Consider the following 21,286-nt stretch of genomic DNA (forward strand, 5'->3'; position numbering starts at 1 on the left):
TGGAGGTTTATGATGTGAGTAGTTATTTTAGGTATGGAGGATGCACTGATGGGTGAGTAGTGCGATCTTGTATAAGATCTTGAATGAGACAGGAAGCCAGTGGAGGGGATAAAGAACGGGTGTAATGTCTGTGGTTGTACTTTCTCACCCTCATCAAGATCCTAGCACTGTTCTGTATGTATTGGAGCTTCTGAAGGCTCCCACTAGGAGTCCCGATGAGAAGAGCGTTGCAGTAAACTAGCCTTGAGGAAACGAAGGCATGGACCAGTTGTTCAGCATCTGACAGGGAGATTGTGGGACGGAGTTTTGCAATGTTCCTGAGGTGGTAGAAGGAGGTTTTGCACAGGTGTTTGATGTGGGTGTCAAAGGTCAGATGTCGGTCAAATCTTAAACCCAGGTTGGTAACTGATGCAGAGAGGGGTATGTTTTGTCCAGAAAAGGTAATGTGGGTCATGGGGGATGACTGGACCTGGTTTGATGTGCCAACTAAAATAGCCTGTTTTGGAGCTATTAAGCTGCAGGAAGTTTTGTTGCATCCAAGCCTTTATCTCCTCAAGGCAGGAGTTAAAGGATGCTGATGGGAAGGGTGATGGGATAGGGTATGTCTTTATATATAGCTGCGTGTCATCAGCGTAGCAATGGAATGATATGCCATGCTGGCTGATGACACGACCAAGGGGCAGAGTATAAAGGGTGAACAGAGTGGGCCCGAGGACCGACCCTTGAGGGACACCACAGGTGACAGTGTGTGTCTGGGACCTCGCACCTCCCAAGGAGACGCACTCTGTTCTTCCAGACAGGTAGGACTGGAACCAGCTCAGGGTGGAGTCAGAGAGTCCGATGGTGTATTGGAGGCGCTGAAGGAGGATGTTATGGTCAACAGTGTCGAATGCTGCAGTCAGATCCAGGAGGATGGGGAACCAGTGTCAGCCGCCATCAGCAGGTCGTTTGTGACCCTGACCAGAACTGTTTCAGTGCTGTGGGCAGAACGGAAACCGGACTGGAATTTCTCAAAGAGTCCGTTTAGTTGGAGATGGTCCTGAAGCTGGGCGGCAACTACTTTTTCCAGCACCTTGGCTAGAAATGGGAGGTTGGAGATGGGCATGTAGTTGGCGAGGAAATCTGGGTCTAGGGTGGGTTTTTTGAGAAGGGGTCTGATGACGGCAGTTTTAAGAGCCTTAAGGGAGCTGTTGATGACGTCGGTGATCATGAAATGTTCAATGTTTAGGGTGTTAGCAGACATGATGCACACATACAAGGGCTTTCGCTGTGATTCATGATTTTTGTTTTTATTATTAATAACAATACTTAGGCATCATTAAACAAACAAAATACAAAATAAGAAAAGAATAACACTGTAATTGGGACACAGCTGCCTCTGTATCCCTGGAGACGAGAGGTTTCTGGTTGGTCGGGGTTAGTAAAAAAGAATGTGGCGGTGGAATGAGGGTGAGTTTAAAAGAAAGGACATTTATGAAGAAGAGGAGTGGGCAATGGATGAGACAGCAGAGGATATGCTAGACTCAGAGTTGGATCTATGATGTGGAGACAGGAAAGAAAACTAGAGGACATGAAGACAAGAGAGAGAGCTTCTTATACATTACGGATAAGGCACTTGCCGTACAGCCACATGTAAAGCATAACAATCAAACTGCAACACTCATTTATTGAATCCATCACAATTCTCAAACACTTAACTGCTAAAAATAGTTTTTAATGTAATTTACCTCCTTAACATCAAACAACAGTACCTGTAAAACCGGTTTCATACACACAATCATACCTAAAATCATTCATTTAGATCAACAATTAAAACTCTAACCCAGGTTCACAAACATAACCCATGCTACAAGGCAGTGAATCGAAGAAACCTGGCCCGTATTTGTAAAAACTGGAAATGGCTTATCTGTCCGATTTCATTAGATTTATTAAAACTCCTGAATTTCAGCCCACCTCATCCATCTTCAGCGGGTGGCAGCATCGGCGTGATTCAAAACTAGACTGGATTGAACAGCTTCAACCCAGAGGGATACAAAATATTCAGCTTCCTCAAAACTAGCAGGAAGCTGTGATTTATATTGCAGTGTTAAGAATGATAACATTTGCAGGTTAGATATCAATTGTAGAAAGGGAATTGCAAATAAAGAGCTATGCTGGATTAAGAATACAGAACAGAAATTAGAAACAAGAAAGCACATTTCTTGATGTTTATCTACAAAACTGACACCGAATGTACTCTTTAAAACGTACTAGGCAGTTTTAATGGCAGAGGCCGCATTGGAGAGCAGAGGCACGGCAGTGCTACTGCAAGTTATTACAGTATTTAAAAAAACGTGTGCAAAGACTTTGCAATAGCGGAAAACACTTACGTAATTGCATAGACAGAAAATTAGGGAAGGAAATGCCCTATTGTCTCACTTTCATTCTCTTTTGTTCTTTTATTAAAAAACAGAAGAGTTGAAAGAAATAAAGCAAAGCGTGATTAAAGGAGAAAGCTTTTTAAAAATGGCATTTTAACAGCCATTAGCTGGCTCTAAGGCACATAGAACAAGGAAAGCTAAAGTAGAAGCAGCGTCACCCCCCTCCTCTGTCCGTTTTCTCCCCTGTCTCTTTGAAATGGTGACAACACACACTGACAGCTATACATTTTCAATAGTGACAAAGCAAATAAAGCCATGCCACTTAATGTAGTGTATATCATGGGCTGGATCTCCGTCTCGTCTAAATGTACGAATGAACGTGTGATTGTTTTTGTGTTGTCAACTTTCCTCTGGATATCTGCTGTTGTTGGTTTTAAGGGAATGACTGGCCCCCCAATCTTCTCTCTCTCTCTTTCCATCCCTCCCTCTGGCTCCCCTACTGAGGGATATGAGTCCATCTCACATTCCTTCTTCCTGACACTTGTTTGCTTTCACTCTATCTTGCTGTGGTTGTTGTTGTGGACTGTGTGACCATTCTGCACCGGCCCGTTCTTCCTCATGTCCTTTTTAGCCTGCTCTTCCTCCTCTTCTGATTCATCCGTTTCATCTTTGTCACTCCTTTCATCGTCCACTTTTTCCTGGAAAAAGAAAGAAAAAAAGGGGGAAGAATAGGTAATCAATCCAATGCTCAAACTGTACAGGAGCTCTGGCAAGTGTCAGACAAACTCAAACCATCCAGTCGCATTTATTTAAGTGTGTGTGTGTGTGTGTGTGTGTGTGTGTGTGTGTGTGTGTGTGTGTGTGTGTGTGTGTGTGTGTGTGTGTGTGTGTGTGTGTGTGTGTGTGTGTGTGTGTGTGTGTGTGTGTGTGTGTGTGTGTGTGTGTGTGTGTGTGTGTGTGTGTGTGCACATCTGGTTGTGCTCAAGATATTTTGTCCCTTTTGTTCTTGTTTATATAAAAAACCAAAGGACAGATACTATGTTATCAATGTCTCCATTGTTAAGTTTGTTTGGAAACAAATGAATTGTGTGTCCTGTGATGTTGGTAACTCTGAGGAAAACAGAAAGAGATACGACCACGGGATCTAAAATAATATTTCTTGGAAACACTAAAGGGGAACCTATCCATTTTCATTAAGCATGTTGTGCCTTTTATAAGGGGTCTGCATGTATGTATCTGATTAATTGCATCAACGTCACTTGTGTTAGCATCGGTTTGTTTTGAAGACTTAAGGTTTGATCATGAACACATGCTTGTGTGGACCTCAGGCACTCTCCAGTTAACAACTAATTGTACCTTCAAACCGCAGATTTTTATGATCATCGATATAAAAAGATACACTTACACCACTTCAGACTTTCAAATGACATGAAATCTCAAAATGACAATCGTAACATTAAAATGTGAAAGAAGTACAACTAGAGAGTGCAATGCTTTAACTGTGAGCTCATATCCTCTCTGTGATAAAACTTCATCTATAACTGCACCTTGTTTCACAGCTTACACTTGAAATACATCTTCAGCACATTTTAGGTGTCATGTCTTTACACTAAGATTTTTTTTTCCGTTTCTCTATATTTAACAACTTTCGCTCACACTGACTATTCCAGCTTAATTTAACTCTTAACTTCTCAACCACAGTGAGCACTTTCACCTCCCTCAGAGCTTACACTAAAACTTCAATATCTTAGAGGATCTTTATTTCAACTTCAAAACGGTTTGTTGTTTAAAATGTTTTACCTGGAGACTTTTAGTGAGCTGAACTTGACATAAGACAAACTTTTGTTTGTCTTATATCTTTATTTACGGAGATGTAAGTTTCAGATATTTTTGGATGTTACATCGTTGCTTTATGTTTCTTTGTTGGCTTACATTGTGGGTGAGGAAGCGGATTGCCATGCGTATGATGAGCACCGCCCAGAAGATATGAAGACACTGCAGAACCATCAGAAGTCCGTTGAAAAAGTAGTAGCCGAAGAAGGGTTCATACATGGTCACTGGGTAAATCCACGTACAGTAAATAATCCTGCAGAAGACAGAGTAGGAATAGATTGCTTAAATAACATACATATTTAAATTAGGATAACACATAGAAACAAATGTTTGAAACGTGTGATTGTACCAGAAAGGGAAGATGACCAGTCGACTGATAATGAAGACTGCAGCAAATACGATGAAGATGTAGTTACAAGCATTTCGCCACCCAGCATAGTTGAACATCTTTGCAGACTGTCAAGAGGGATAAAGGAAAGGTTGAGCAATGTAAATGGCAGATGTTACCCCGATTCAACTTGATCAAGGTAACATGACAAGACAAAGTGAAGTTTCCTCCACAGGGTGGCAGTGTTTTCCATTCGGCGACTCGTGTGGACAAGTCTTCAAAAAATGAATCTTAACAATCTAAACAGCTTTTCTTTTTGAAAGGGACAAATGTCACTCCCACAGCTATGATGAGGTGATTATTCACATGTAAACCAAACCACTATGAATGCATGAGCATCTATGATATATATTAGAAATACATTTACCTCAAGGAAATAATCAGAGGAGTCGTGAACCAGCATGATGAGAGTTCCAGCACGGATATAGTTAACACACCAGGAGAAGCTGATGAGGAGGATTGTCGCCACATGGTGAACGATCTGCTCCTTGAAGTCCTACAGAGACGGGAGAAATGGTTGTTAAATAGAGAAAAGCAAGAGGCTTTCAGCCGCTTCCATCTTTTACTTTGTTGTGTTTTTTCTTATTTTTGGCAAATTTCATTCACTCATTTGTGTGTGCGGCGTTGTGGGAGGGAAACAAAATGAAAATCATTTAAGAGGCGCTACATTATAAACACAATATTATAATACATGTTATATTTATACTGTATGATATTCAATTTCCTCAATATTCAATCAATATTAGTACATCACAACACCCCAAACTGGAAGTATATATATTTGAGTTTGCATGATTTGTTTGTTGGTTTGAAATGGTAAATCCTGCTTAAGGATTCTAGGTTAGAATAATGTGTTGGAGAAACACATTGTTCTTCTTTTGCAAGATTTCCCCACCGCTGCGCTCAGCTGATCGCAGCTGAGCAAAGTCCAAACAATTACACACACACACACACACACACACACACACACACACACACACACACACACACACCCACACCCACACCCACACACACACACACACACACACACACACACACACACACACACACACGTGTAACAACGGTCTAATGTCCTGCCAATAGTCCATGCTAGATGTCAAACTGATCAGATAGTAAGAAAAGACTTTGAGTTCCTCTCTTTTCCACTTATCTTAATGTCAGAAACGTCTAAAAGTGCAATACTACGTTTATGAGAACAGTTATTTGCTAAGTACTATCATCAAAATATAGTACCTTATTAATTAAATGTACTTTTTCATACATATTACTGCACTTCTGTTAATAATGCATTCATTGACTAATCACTCTATTGTTGCAGCTGGTAAAAGAGAAGCTGTTTTACTACTGGAAGGCTTAACTTGTAATACTATATCATAATTCAATTACTTTTCTATATTTTCTATTAATAACCTAAATGGGTCTAAATGTTTACAGACAAATGTGGGGTAAAAAGTACAATATGACCCTCTGAGATGAAGTGGAGCAGAATGAATGAGTTGCATAAAATGGAAATATAAGTACCTCAAAGTTGTACTTAAGTACAGTACTTGAGTTAATGCAGTTATATGCATTCTAGCGCTGGAACTACGGAGGAGAAGATATACATGACTTACTTTGCGTTTGACATCAGAAGCCACACTGACGAGCAGAGAGCCGTAGAAACCCAGCTCAATCATGTAGTACCAATACTGAGAGGGTAGGAGAGTCTGTAGGAGAGGAAACAGTGCACATTCAATCAATCAATCAATCAATCAATCAATCAATGTTTATTTATATAGCCCAATATCACAAATGTTACATTTGTCTCAGTGGACTTCACAGTTTGTACAGAATATCAGTATGACAATACGACACCCTCTGTCCTTAGACCCTCACATCGTACAAGGAAAAACTTCCGGAGAAAACCCAAAGTTTAAAGGGGAACATGGGAGAAACCTCAGGGAGAGCAACAGAGGAGGGATCCCTCTCCCAGGACCGACAGACGTGCAATAGATGTTGTGTGTAAATTGAAAAGATAATACATTTACAACATAGGTAGTCCAAATGTTTGGAAATGCATATTGGGAAAGAAGCTGCAACTAACCACTATCATCACTTTTAATAACTTATCTTATTATGATTATTCTCTTGATCTTTCACTTATTAGTTCAGTCTACAAAAATGTCAGAAATTAGCTGAAAATGTCTATTACACGTTCTTAAAGCCCAGGTAAGATTGCTTGTATTGTGGGACAAAGGCTCAAATATATATTAATGGTCATAGAAGGCAAAGACAAATACTAATCATGTCAGCTCTATCTGGAGCTCTGTATTTTTTCAGTACATCCCAGCAGTCAAAAATAATAATTTAAAGTTATATAATTAATCAAAATGCTGTTTTCGGTTTTTTAAATATGGAGATTTCCAGCTTTACTCTGTTTGATATCATATTTAACTGGATATCTTTGGGCTTCAGACTGACAAAACAAGACATTTAAAGAGCCTTTATTCAGAGACACTGGGATGGACATTTCTCCCTTTTTTATTGGACCAAACGTCTAGATCTAAAAAATAATCTGCAAATGTATAGATAAATACAGTAGTTGCAGCCCGACGTTGCACCTGACAGACTTGTAGTTTATAGATGTGTGATGTGTCCCAAAAGCCAACAGTCATATATAAAATACATTTGATTGGGTAGATATAATATTCTTTGAAGCAGACTATTTGATATCTTATTTAATGCCTTTTATTTGCAGACAGACACTGGTGTACATTCAGTGTATCCATCCCAAAAACGTACCAGCACAGGAAAGCCTTGCCACATCTCCTTCAGGTCATACAGCCAGGGTTTCTGGAGGGAGAGAAGCCATGAGAATGAGACAGCATGCTCGGCAGGTGTATTTATAATAACTGACTCAGCATGGCCATAAGTGAAGCCCTCTGACAGTGCAAGAGGAGAAGTTATCACAGCAAAAAGACGGACTACCATGGAAACTGTCATGTAACACTGGCAGGGCAGTTGACGAATGATCGTGTGAACATGAGGAAACGAGAGGAAGAGTAGGGGTCAGGGTTAACATGGTGGTACTCACATCGATGAGGGCGGCCAGGCCAGCAATGAAAGCAAGAAGGTAAAAGGTAAATCTCCAACTGCAAGAGAACACACACACATACAGACACACCTTCTACTCAGTCAATGGTGAAAAGACACAAGACACATTTTCTGCCAGCAGACACAAAAACACATCACAAACACACAGTGGCAACCGCACAAGAGTGCCAGCTGGAAAGAAATGCTGGGCTGAATGAACAGCCAGGAAAAATCTGGTGAACTGCACTGAGAATGTCAAATCAGGACACACACATACACACCGTACATACACATACATACCGTACACACCGTACACACACACTGAGCCAAACACGTGCTGACAGACAGTATCCCCCTACAGCGAGACAGAGCAGCTCTCATACAGGTGTAAAGAGGGGATTTCAAAGAGGACACACAGCAGCAGAGACAAACAGACAGAGAAAAACATGAACTGAGAAGTGAACATAGAGACGTTCGGAGTGAGTGAGTTACACCAGTCTGGAGACATAAGGGAGAGCAACAGGAAGCCTGTTGTGTGCACACAAACAACAGATTGATTCAGAAGAGAAATGTTGTAACACGCATAGGGATAGACACACCATAACCGGGAAGCAACATGCAGTCACATGCACGGCTGCACACAAGCATCATATGCAGAAGATAAATCTTCTGGAATATCACCTTTCATGCTCTCATCATACAGCAGAGGCATACACACACCAGTCTAATTCCTGTTCTTGCAGAGTTGATTGACAGTTCACCAAAATTATAAAAACAAGAATTGAATTTGCTGCTCTGATGATTATATTGTTTTATCTCTCAGGCTACATCCATTCAAGCATTAGTGGTCAATTCTGATATTTTTTTTCTTGTTGAAATCATAATCTAACAGGATTCTTGTTATATTTTGTACTTTAAATGATTGTTAAAATATTTTTCTACATGTAAAAGTAATCAGGCACTCTTTCAAAGAAATGAGCAATCCAATGTAGGTCCGAACAGCTACTAACTTCATGGTGACATTGCATTTCTGCTGTTTCCCCCAAAAAAATTGTGGAACCATTTCCTTTGTTCAAGGGAAAACTGCTCACAAAGAGGACTGTGTCTTCTTGTACTTCTGGTGAAACGATCCTTTAAGTCACATTTAAAAACTTGTATGGATCTGTCGACACACACGAACGATGACAATGAAACTAATGTTGACGACACTACAAATGAGTTATGCAACACATCTAGGACAGTGTACATGCATATTACTAAACGTCCATGTGTCAATCCTAGTGATGCTATCTGCTGCTGTTAATGGCACTCCTAAAGATAAGATAAAGTGTCATATGTTGCCACGGGGTGAGTCCTGCCAGCTAATGCTACCTAAGTTCAGTAGCCTTGTTTTATCAGCTAATGATACTGTTGGTTTAACTCTGCCTATACTCACACATCAAAATAACCAACAGTGTTGACACGGCCCCCTGTTGCAGAGACCCTGTGCTAATGAGTGAAGAGTGGGGGGGGCTACAGGCATGCTACCATCTGAGTGGCATTGTAATGTGCATGTTAAAAATAGAGGGCTACTTTTGCCCTTGGAAATGTGCTCGTATAGTCAGAGGAACGCAAGGGTAGGCAGCTGTTTCAACCTGCTCCCTAGCTCTACAGACACGTGTGCACTAAGTGCTGCAGGGAGGACATATTTGTGTAGGCCAACCCACAAGTAAGCAGCACCCTGATTATCTTGAAAGGGAGCCAATGGGATTTTTCTATTGGATTTTGGATTATGGAAGGAAATAAGCTCTGTGGCACACACATTTGAATGATATACGGTTTATTCTGAAAAATAATATATTTACAAATAAAAACCTCTTCGAATTTTTACATTTCTCATTTAGCCGCTTGTTAAGTATTCTGTATCATTGTGTGTGTGTGTGTGTGCGTGTGTGTGTGTGTGTGCGTGTGTGTGTGTGTGTGTGTGTGTGTGTGTGTGTGTGTGTGTGTGTGTGTGTGTGTGTGTGTGTGTGTGTGTGTGTGTGTGTGTGTGTGTGTGTGTGTGTGTGTGTGTGTGTGTGTGTGTGTGTGTGTGTGTGTGTGTGTGTGTGATTACCTGGCCTCTCGAAACCTTTTGAGCAAACTGGGTCTGTCCTGGTTCCTTCGTCTCCTGAACCACCTCTGCACTTGTCTTTCTGAAAAGCCGGTCTGCTTGCAAAGACTTGCTATTGCCGTCTGAAAACAGCACAAAGGCCTTAATTAAGTATTTAATGTTCTAAAAACCCACACAGCATTTCTAAGTGTGTACAGGTAAGTGCAAACATGTACCTGTTTGGGGTTTTTGGTAATGTTACAATAGTAGGACTCCAGTGTGGGGTTGTGAGGGACTTGGAGCCGCACTGTCTCTTTCACCCCGAGCAGAGAAGCTAGAGGTGTAGCCACCGTTCTGCAATCACAAGAAGGTTGTCAAGAATTAGGATTAAAAGGAGATGAAATGAAGAGAAAGACAGGCATCAACATGGAACAACATACTGAAATTTGAGCTGATTGCAGAGTCAGATTGATGTTTATCTGCAGTATTTCATCATTTTGGCGCTGGTTAAGTGCTGTTCTAGTTTTAAGAGGTTGGACTCGGACAAAGCTGGCATGCCCAGCTGCCGAGCAACAGCCGACGCAACACGACCCGGCACGAGGGAACAGAGCGACAGGCTCGATTTATTTACAAAATAAAACATTTAAAAGATGTTGCAATGTGGGAGTATTGCACTCATAAGATTAGCAACATTGACTTTGTAAGAAATGTTTGAGATCGACTTGTATATTGTAGAAATACATATTGTTATGAAATGTTGAATGATATTTTACATCCAGCTCATTTTTGTTAATGAAGATGTCTTTATTTGAGTATGAAATAACCAATGGGCAGAGAAAGAAGGAGCAGGAGGCAGCAATCAAGAGAAGAAAGAAAAAGTAGACTGGACAGAAAATGATGTGAAAATATAGAAGCAACTGTTTGAGTTAATAACCCAAAAAGTAGATGAGGCTCACAGATATCCAGTAATGCAGTGTGAAAAACGTACTCACCTTTCAAAGATCTGGCGGATAATGAGGAATACAAGGGCGATGGGTATTGCCACCCACAAGTCTTGGGTTTTTGCGTAGACTCTTCCATCCCGATCCTCCAGGTCAGCCCAGCCCAGGCCCTTTGGAAACCACAGCTGCTCCTGCCAGAACCAGTCGCTCAGCCCCGACAGCATCCTACAACACAGGCGGAAACACAAGCAGTCAGCAACAACTCTACAGGCTTATTAGGCTGTACAGCTAAAGGCCCCAAATACATAGATACACATGTTCAAGAGGTAGAGACCACACCCTAAAAAATATGGTACCACCTTAAATCTAATCAATAGGGGCTTGCTTTAGGGGCTTTATGTTTTAGGCAGCGACGAGACAGGCCTGGCTGTGTAAAGGGGAAGTCTGTAGTGTAGGGGAAGACATCTGCCATTGTGAATGTTTGCTCCCATGTAATTAGGAGAATTAGATGATGGCACCAGAGTTTCCCTCTCATTGGAAGCCTTCCTGTAGGTTTTTTTTCCTAATGCATATAACACAGAGCTCAAGCTGCATTCAGGGAACTCAGTTCAGGAGGCTCACGTCAGGGAGGAGAAATCAGACCAACAACTGAACTTGGTGCTTTCAACACCGGCGCTTTCCTAAAGAGATGACAGCAGCTGCGAGACTTTTAATTGTATTCAAATAGTTCAGAGATGAATGTTCCTGCTGCTGAGTTCAGGGAGTGGCAGAGAACGAGAGTAAAAGAGAACTAGCATCTGAGGGATGTGAGTCACAGTCCATCCATGTGTACTGAGCAGCGGGGACGCCCCCACACACTCCATCTCTGGAGTCCCCTAGCAGATCTACACTAACTCCCCTCCCACCCGCTGTTAGAGCCTGAGCCCTGTAACCACTTCACTTCCACTCCCATCCCCGCCCTGCTGCTCCCAGCCAGTAATCAAGGGTTCCTAAAGCCATGTGGTATGCTCCCCCTCCCTCCATCATCTTTAAAATATGCTGCTGAAATAAGACTCGGATGTAAAGAACTCTGGCTCTTGACTTGGAGGGAGGGGAGCGGTGTGGTTAAACAACTTTGACAAGGACTTTTAAACAAAGATTAGATTAATCAACATTAAATAAGATTAACACAACGAATACACTTTACTTTGAGTGAACTACACGGATTCTTTTACAGAGTTATTTTCCCTTTTAACTTTTAAGTATAGGACTTTATGGCTGCAATAATATTCATTACCCAATTTAAACTGTTATCTACGGAAGAGGATTAGGGCCACATGATTTTTTTTTTTGTTCTGAGGAAAAAGTCAGAATTCTGAGATTAAAGTCAGAATTCTGAAAACATTTTTTTTTTTTAAATCCCCCATTTTTTAAAAAATGTGGCCCTAATCCTCTTCCGCAGTTATCCTACAACATTGTACAAAAATAAAAATAGCAAAAAGTGGCCATTTAAATGTCCGGAATCTGACCAACAGTCCAAACCCCCAAAGTATCCAGTTTGATATGAAGGAAGCTAATTAAATAAACATTTAATAAAACACTGATCAACAGTATAAGTGGCCTTTTTGCTTTGAAAGTATCTTAAACAATGAGTTGATTTATTTTGACTGAACTGTTCTTTGGTGGTCGATAGACTAAACGATGAATCATTGAGTTGCAAAATGTTAAATGCTGTTGAAACATACACAGATGAACGTGCTAGATTATATGTAAGAGTCTAACAGTAAAAAAAAAGAAAAAGAAAGATATTGTAGATAACCAGCCATTTTTCTCAAATGTCTTATATTTATATAAATTGCTCATTAGCTCTGTAAAAAGACTACAGCTTTTGGGTTTGGATAATCTATTGCTGCTCTGACAATGTCCATGAGACAGTGTCATGCTTGAGTGTGTTGCTTATTTTCCACATCATGTCATGTTAGTCATGGCCCCCGTTTCCTGTTGCAACAGCATGGCTGGCAGAGCACTGGGCTCTTCTCCCTCTCTCTCTCTTTCTCTCTCACTCTCTCTCTCTCTCCCCCCTCAACTCAGGTGGTGGTGGATGCAAAGGGTGACATATTTTTCCCAATTATTTTTGCCAACTCTTCCACTTCTGTAGCATTACATCTGGCTTTTCCTGGAGTGTCCTGCCACATCTTGTGAGCTCAGCTGAACAGCATGTGAACATCCAGAGGTAGCCGTGTAATGTAATCTGACCAAAATCAGATAATTGATTGATGAGCTTCTGAGCATCAGAAAAGATGGTTCAAAGGGCAGGAGGACTGAATTAAGTAGACAGGTAAAGTGCTTTGACTTATCTGTGCTATAGACGTATGTTAATAATAACCAAATTAGGTAATCAAACTCCGAATACACAAATTCAGTCACCAAAAGGCAATACTTCCAAGTAAACCAGGACAATTTCTTTATCATTTTGAACGCTGCCTTGAGGAGGGGATTTAGGATTTGTGAGTATATTTCAGGGTTTCTACTTGAGATCATCCAGTGATTTCAACATGTTAACGCTCTTTTTCCCCCCACAGCTTTCGTAACAATGCATTCCATTGGCCCACAGGATCATATGACCAGCCTCTGACCATTTTAAAGGTCCAATCAAATTAAAGGATGCCTCTGGCAGGGGAGGGGGAAAGGAAGTACTGTCTCATCTGTCTTCCTCAATATGAGTTTATATTACAATGATTTTGTCATTTAGTAAAAAAAAACATCTAACGTAAGGCTGGAAGAGCAAAGCTCCATGTGTTACTGACATGTTTCTCCTCAGCTCTGCCTGAAGCCTTCATAGACTCATAATCCAGTTTTTAAAAAATGGGAGCAAGCCTCTGAGTAAAACCTAAACAGACCAGTAGGAACCTGGTACAGAGTCTGGGAATATTTAGAGAATGTAAACTTGCTGCCACCATGCCAAGAGAGCCAATCCCATTCACTTTACATGGATGAAGAACTTCTTATGGATTCTACCAGTCACACAATACTCTGTTTATCATTATGATAGAAGACTAAGTCGAAAAGATGAACATTAGTCACACGAAAGTAGCAGTGAGTCACTCATGACATGCCATCTATGTGTGCATCACTACCCATTTACTCATATCCACCCATTCTTAAAGTAATTCACTAGAAGCTGACTCGTTCAAACCAAAACGTTTAAAGGAGACAGAATGCTTACACAGCAACAACATGGGAGCTAAGGGCTGAGTTGTCTGTATCTCAATTATAAGGGTCTGATAAGTCAGAGACAAAACAGCACATACTTTCAATTTACCTTTAAAATAAACTTTGATTCTATGTTGTGATGAATATTTAAAGCTAAGCTAGCTAGACACCAGGAGATAACAAGCAAAAATAAATAATGTCGGGATTGTTTCATTTTTAAATATTAAAGATTTTTGGTCTGCAGGAGTTCAGATAATGTTGAAATGATTATCAAAAAAAATTCTAGCAATTAAATAGAATTACACAAACTTAAAACATAACGGTTAAAATTACACCTTTTCCAAACGTTCAGGACTTTGTACAGACTCTGACATAGGAGCTGAAACAATGAGTCAAGCAATCAATTTACAAAACTTAATTTAGCTAATAGTGATTTTTTTCTGTCATATGTAATAGTAACCAAATATATTTGGATATGGACAGTTGGCCTGTAGGAGATTTTAAAATAGATGTATTTTAGTATTTAATGGATCAAATTATTCATTGAGAATATATATGGCAAACTAATCCATATTAGTAATCATTATTTGCAGCTTAGAGAAAAAAATGCTTGACGGTAACACAGGATGTGGTGTATTTCAGCTCTCAAGGGCACTGTCGCATGCTAAACTGACAAATGCCACTTCCTTTCTATTTGAGCTAAAAACGGAATAGCTCCTCTTCTATGTAATTCACGTGTGTGTGTGACCATAAACTGCACATTACAGGTAATAGATTGATAATAGGTCAAATAAGGTCTAGATGTACTTTGTTGTCTCTGAGGGGACGTTGTTCTTGAGCCAAAGTACTACCCACAGCTGCATTTAACTTAACAATTCACAGCCAAAAGCAAAGTACTAAAAGTATATCAACTCCCTGTACTGACATGCTTTGTGTCTTATGGTCAAACATGGAGTTTGCAAATCACAATACTGACAAGAATCTGACATTTTGAATGCACACATTGTTGGATTAAGTGTCAGTTCAGGAGGCTGCATGCTCTTTGCCAATGGTCGATTAGCTGTAACTCAAGTCATGCTGTGGTCATTTTGAAGGGTGACTCAGACAAATCCTTCACATTTTAGACATTTTCTCTGGATCTTGTTTGACTGAACACAGTACAGTGTCATTTTTAATAGAGTACACAATCCTGGGGCTACACAAACACAGAGATTGCAGAAAATGATGTACTGTAAAATCATCCCAAGGGCAGACAGCCAGTCTGTGGTGATCTGTTTCATCACTGTTATTCATTCGTCTGTTTCGTAGATAGAGATCACAAGAAAGTCTTCCATATCTTTGACACTTATCTGTGACCCTCATGAATTATTAATGAGGAAATTCAATCAGTCAGCAGGCAGGCCTTTTCAGGAGGTGTGAGGTAATATTGTCATGTTGATTCTGACTGCAGTCGGGTCAATTACACCTTTTGAGTAAGTACAGCTACCTTGCCGAGAGCCATTTGATGGCCCCTGGGTATATGTTAAGCTATTCTCTCTGTTGAGTTAAAGCTCTAAATGGTAATGATTCCTACCTTTACCTGACTTACTGATTAGTCAGCGAACAGAACTCAGAGTAGAAGTTGTAATCATTGACAGATGATAGTTCAGTTGAAGTTATTTTCTACCTAGGTTAGGGAGAGATAAACCAAAAAGTTAAGCACACAAGACCATTTATTTCTCTCTAGAATGACAGGGTTTTATGGGGCTAACCTAAAGTTTGACCTGGATGAAGAGCAATAAGAGGGTTTCTCTTCGTAATGAATTATTCAAGTTGTCTTTAAAGTGGCAGCCACAGAGAGTAAGTAAGTCTTTTGCAGTCTGGGGAACAATAACTTCCATAATGAATTCATGTAATGATTATCTATTGGATTGATTTGACTGTCTATGAAATTGACCCCTAACCTTATCCAAAATATAATATTGACTGCAACCAGTGCAGAAACCTCCTATTTGAGAGGCTGGTACCATCAAATGCTCAAATCCTTAATAAATACATTATAATTCATGAATGATCAAACATGTTGTTTCCTTGTTGTTTCAGCTCTTCTGTCAGTCATTTGTGGGACTTCAACCAATGATAAACATGTTTGACCTGGATGCAAAACTCAATAACACATGCTCACATATATTGCCTATTATCATCTCATACATTTGAATACATTTGAGTGCATAATGGTTTAGGCAAATGGCATCTGGCTGCCATCGAAACAACAATTTTCCCATCTGGCTATATTAGCCCTATGCACCATTTTTTTAAATTATTTACACTGTTTTTTCCCTTATAAATACCTGAGATATGCAATACCACAAGCAAATACTACTCTACTAAAGTGTCTGTTCACTAAAGTTGTTCTGGTTGGACACTGAAATGCTCTGTTTCTAGCTATTTATCTATCTATCATAAGGCTGAATGTATAGCTACCCTAACTTAATTGATTATAGCATGGTGCTCTTGTTAGCATAAATTAAGCTAGGATATAGTGAAAGCTAAGTGAATACCATAATAGGGATAGCAGGACATGAGGGTCTCCAAACTGGAGGAAAAAAATCACTGTAACTATTATGTAAATAAAAAAGTGTCCTTTAAAGTAAGATAACCTACACGTGGTTACACCCTGTATATGTATGCCTGTAATTCATTGTATTGTATCTATAGCATGTAGTTACAGTGATAATGGGACATCATCTGCTGCTAGTTAGCAAACTTAAAAGCGACCCACCTCAGTCTGGGCCATGCGCCAGACTCCCCCCATGTCTTCATATTATACAACAAACGTAATTAACTTAGGCTACCATCATATAGTTGCAGCTATACAACACAATGAATACGTTTTTGCCATAAAAAAACAACCATAGAGGTTTGTTTGTTATGTTTAATTAATCAATACATGAATGCGTAATGACGTGGGTAAGGATGCGCAGCGTCACATTAACGAATAATAGAGTCTATCATTACTTTCCCACATGAAAGTGAAACGGTACTTACTTTGGTGTTTTCCCCCGTAGTGAAGCGTGAAACAGGGCTCGCAATTAAGAAAAAAGTAGTGTATTTTTCCACGAAGTCGTCAGGGTCCCACCCAGCTAGCTAGCTAGAAACCTAACGGTCCTGAGAGTGAGCCCAGCCCGCTGCTTGTGCTCCGCAGAAAGGCGCAGTTTGTGTCCAACTTTACTACCCGGACAGATTTTTACATCTTTCCATGGCGTACAAAGTTGTTCCTTTTAAACAAAACACTGACTACGGTTACAACTAGAAAAAGTGTCTACAGATGGGACGATGAGTGAGATGCTTCTTTAAAAAACTGCGACCCGATATTTTTCTGCCAGGCTGTTTTTCTCTCGTCGTGACCCAGCTCTTTGTCCCGTGCTGGTCTCCGGTAGTCGGCAGGGTCTGCGTGGGAGTGTGGCCGGGCAGAGGTGGAGGACGGGCCGGCACGAGAGGAGCGGAGTGAGAGGAGCAGACGAAGGGAGGAGTGAGTGAGGGGGGATAACGGAGAGGGAGGGACGCAGATGACGTCCAAAGCACATGAGAGCATTTGGCTTACACAGGCACGCATATCCGCATTTTATTTGGGCTCGTTTTTACCCCCGTTTTATCCCCCCCCCCCCGCCCCCCCTAACATTTTTATTCTATAGGTTAATGGATAGCAAACATGTATTTTTGAAACAATCCTTTTTTCACGTTATTTAATATTTTTTACGGATGATCACATTTTTATCACGGGTCACTGCATTTCACCGAAGCTGACCTTTGAACTGCTTGTTGCAAACGTAGCATTATCTACTGTTGCAGCCACTTACTGTGACTCAGCTGAATGTATAACATACTATTTCTTTACCAATTAATTTTTTTGTAATTGTCAACCTTTTCCCCATTTAATAGTTCATATGCTTGTCACAATGTGACTAAACATTTTAAAATACACAAACAAAGGTATTCTAAATATTTGCTTTCACATGGCAGTGTGTTTTCTTTCTGCTGTTTGCATTGCATCTGCAGGTTTTTCAGCCAAAGCAGGGTTTCAAAGGGGGTAGGAGGAAAGTTATCTGCTATCCTTGTGACCCATGAACTATATATAAAAAAAAGCATGGAATTGGTTAAAGGTTGACACGCAGTACATAATGATAGAAAGTCTCACCAACCTTGAGCTCAACCCAGATAGTGACACTTTGAACAGATTCACATGCTCAAGATCAGCGAGCTTTACTCATTTGTGGCCTTAGTAATAATTAATAAAAAAATATATCATTCACAAGCGCATTTTAAAAGATAATTCAAAAGGTTTTTCACAATTTAAAAAAGGTCCCAGTAAAGTATAACACAAATAAAGTAAACAATAAGATATACAACTAGAAAATCATTAGTTCACAGTGTGTTTATAAAGTAGGATAAGGAATTGATTTGCCAGACACCAGCAGGTTCATAGGAGTTTTTGTATGACTTTGGCAGCCAGGGGTTCAACATTCTTTTTTTTATATTACCAACTGTTGTCATTTATGAACATTTTGTCATTATAGTATTTTACTTGAAACCACCTATTAACTCTCACAAAGGGCATCTTTAGGATGTGAAGAAAATAGTTTCTGGCATTAAACTTTAAAATATGCAGGATAAAGATGTGCACATTGGTGCCACAGTGACGCGTCCTAAAACCCGGAAGTAAGTTAGCATTTTACAAATTCTGGTTCCTTCGACAAAAAACAATGCAATTTCTCCATAGCATTTTGGAAAAAAGCTCGAGATAAGGTCTGTGGTTGACACAAATTGAAGAGACAGATCACGTTTTGTTCAGCCGGATAATATCCACATGTCTACCCTACATTTATGATTTTCGAATCATAAATCTGATTGATAGATAGGTCACTGTGGCACTCAATATATAAATAATGTGCTGGTACAGGCTTTTACAGCTAGAAGTGTAAGACTTGTTTTTCACTTTCACGTTGTGGTATTGATTTAAGGACCTCATCTTAAAACCCACCTATTATTCTTACAATAGATGAAAGGCTGGGCTTACACACCTCCAGTTGACAACACCTTATTCAAATATGTGTATGGAACTCTGTTCTTGTTCTTTATGATACAGTAATAAACTCCACGTTTCACTTTATAACATTGGTTTGAAGAGTCTAGCCATTACAAATAAGCACAGGGCTGAAACTGTTTTATGTGTTCATTAATTATCACATCTTCACTAATACATTTGCTTAAGCCCTTGCATGTTTTCTCTTCTGGTAAATCAAGGGAAATACGTTTGAAGAGTTTACTGGAACCATCTTAGATGATAAAACGAAAACAGCATTTAATCCTGCTGATAATTAAGTAGCCTACTCCCATAAACGAATAAAGGAGATAACACACTTGGCACAACAGCTTATTATGGCGTCTGTCATTCTCAGGTTACATGCTCTCTACTTGCGCCCCCTTATGGTCAGAAGACAGATGTGCGCTCATTTCGGTGGCACTTGGGTGTTGAATCTTTCCAACGAAGATATGTGTGTAAAATAAATCATTAAAAATGTATGACAAACACAAACACATACACACTTTACAAATCACAATGGATCATTTAGTATGATACTTTTTTATTTTAACTTAAAAAGAGAGTGGATCAAAAACAGGATTCAATAAATAAGAAATAAATATAATTGCTGTAATAATTAATACATACATTATAATTACTCGATTGCAAGAGTCTGACAGAAACAGGCCCTCAAAAAGTTTTCTCTAGAAAATTCTAAAATCAAAATATTGCAACCCATTCAAACCCCATCTCCCAATAAACAAAATAATTGATAAATTAGTAAATAAATAAAAAATAGCTCAAATATTAAAACCTCCGGAATAAAAGTGCGATCCCCCCTCCCCCGAATTTTCACCTAAAATCTAAGTATAAATTTAAAATAGGTTAGTGATTTCCCATTTTACAATTTGGAATGTAATATCCCTTTATGAGGATGATGATGTTACTAGTGGTAATAATAATGATAATAATAACAATAATAATAAATAATAATGTCGCTGTGTCCTGTTCAGTGTTTATCTAAAGTAGTATTCTTTTTGCATTTTTTCCTTGTTTTTTTTAAATGCAGCTCTTTGTAAACTAAATTATTTACAGGTCATTAGGATTTTCTCCAAAGTCTCTCTAACCTACTCATTTAGTTGTCTTTTTTATTTTATTTCTTTTTTTTTTTATTAAGAAACATCAGCCCCTCTATATTTGTCATGGATTAGACATGGTATAGACATGTTAAAGTCTATTGTAGTGATATATCAGCATTTTTTTTATCAGTACACTTCCATACGTGCTCGGTCTGAGTTGCCTTTCTGTACTTAACACCCTGTTGGCAAACTCCAAACTCCACACAGACCGTGGTCAAACCAAGCTCTTGGCTGTATGGGTGAAATTACTGACTCGTGTGAACCATGTGTGTTTGTCTGAGTGTCTGCAGGCGTGTATGTGTGTGAGTGTGTGTGTGTTTGTGCACTTTATGTACATTTGTAAATGAGCCTTCCACTGTTCGAGGTTCAGAGTTAATAGCGCATGTGTAGTCGTGTGAGTGTGTGTCAGTGTGTGTGGCTGCACTCCCCGGACGCTCAAAGGTAGCAGACAGTCTGAAAGCACTATGAACCCTGGGATTCCACCTCGGCTGGACTCTGAAAGGTCACCTGTGAGAGGGACGGAAAGTGGTGGGGTAGAGGGAGTGATACATAAACAAGGAGGGAGGGACAGAGAAGGGGGAGGATATGTTAGAGAGCAGTTATAAATACACTGAAGCTCCCATGTTTCTGTCTGATCTTTACATCTTGTCAAACATGCTCCTCCCGTCAAACAAAACTCTTTTAGGCATGACTTCTGGCAGCAAACTGCACCTTTTCGGGTGCTCCTAGCTCGTCTCTGTTACACGTCGGTGAGTTAAATCAAGAAGGCATCATTCACAGTTGTAAAGCTCTGTCTTTCAACAGCAATAAATAAATCATGGTGCTTTAACACATACACACACAGTGTCTGGATCATGCAATTCAATACAGTGGATAACCGTTATTTGTGTTTGTGTGTGATTGAAGGTGTGTGTCTGCAGGTATGAATGTGTGGGTGCTATTGTGAAGCGCAATATGTGTGTGACCTTATAATGAGCATGTGCTGCACTCTAGTGCCTTGGATCACGGCAAGCAAACACTACTACCAACATGCATTATTCTCTGGCATTTGCAGTATAGAAATTCTGGGTGATCATTTTAATGTTGAAGGTGCAGTGGTAGGTATCCACAAGGATTTGTTATGTAAAGGTTTTTCTAGAAATAGAAACAGAATCCTTTATTTATAATGCGTACTGCCGTGTGACAGTGCATCCAAACACTGGGTAGACAGCAGCTACACATGTTCGAC

The 21,286-nt window shown here is 39.8% G+C and overlaps 2 protein-coding genes across 14 annotated transcripts in view; both read right to left on the minus strand.

Annotated features, from left to right (window-relative positions):
* Positions 1-1,262: 1,262 nt before the first annotated feature.
* On the minus strand, positions 1,263-17,379 carry cers2b (ceramide synthase 2b). Its single transcript, XM_079691607.1, has 11 exons — positions 16,885-17,379; positions 10,717-10,890; positions 9,961-10,078; positions 9,749-9,867; positions 7,655-7,712; positions 7,363-7,413; positions 6,195-6,287; positions 4,949-5,077; positions 4,543-4,649; positions 4,293-4,446; positions 1,263-3,058 (listed from the first exon to the last, which is right to left on the minus strand). Exons 2-11 carry the CDS (start codon positions 10,887-10,889, stop codon positions 2,912-2,914), a joined length of 1,149 nt encoding a protein of 382 aa, XP_079547733.1. The 5' UTR covers position 10,890; positions 16,885-17,379; the 3' UTR covers positions 1,263-2,911.
* A 2,072-nt stretch (positions 17,380-19,451) lies between these two features.
* The window catches only part of LOC307045718 (CUGBP Elav-like family member 3), a 28,065-nt gene continuing 26,230 nt past the window's right edge, over positions 19,452-21,286 (minus strand). For all 13 annotated transcript variants that reach the window (XR_013809977.1, XM_079691602.1, XM_079691595.1 and 10 more), the window contains one exon: positions 19,452-20,565. The gene's annotated coding sequence lies outside the window, so the exon portion shown is untranslated. The remainder of the gene's footprint in view (positions 20,566-21,286) is intronic.

Source organism: Notothenia rossii (genome assembly GCF_949606895.1).
Source record: "Notothenia rossii genome assembly, chromosome: 7".
In the NCBI taxonomy this organism is placed as follows: domain Eukaryota; kingdom Metazoa; phylum Chordata; class Actinopteri; order Perciformes; family Nototheniidae; genus Notothenia; species Notothenia rossii.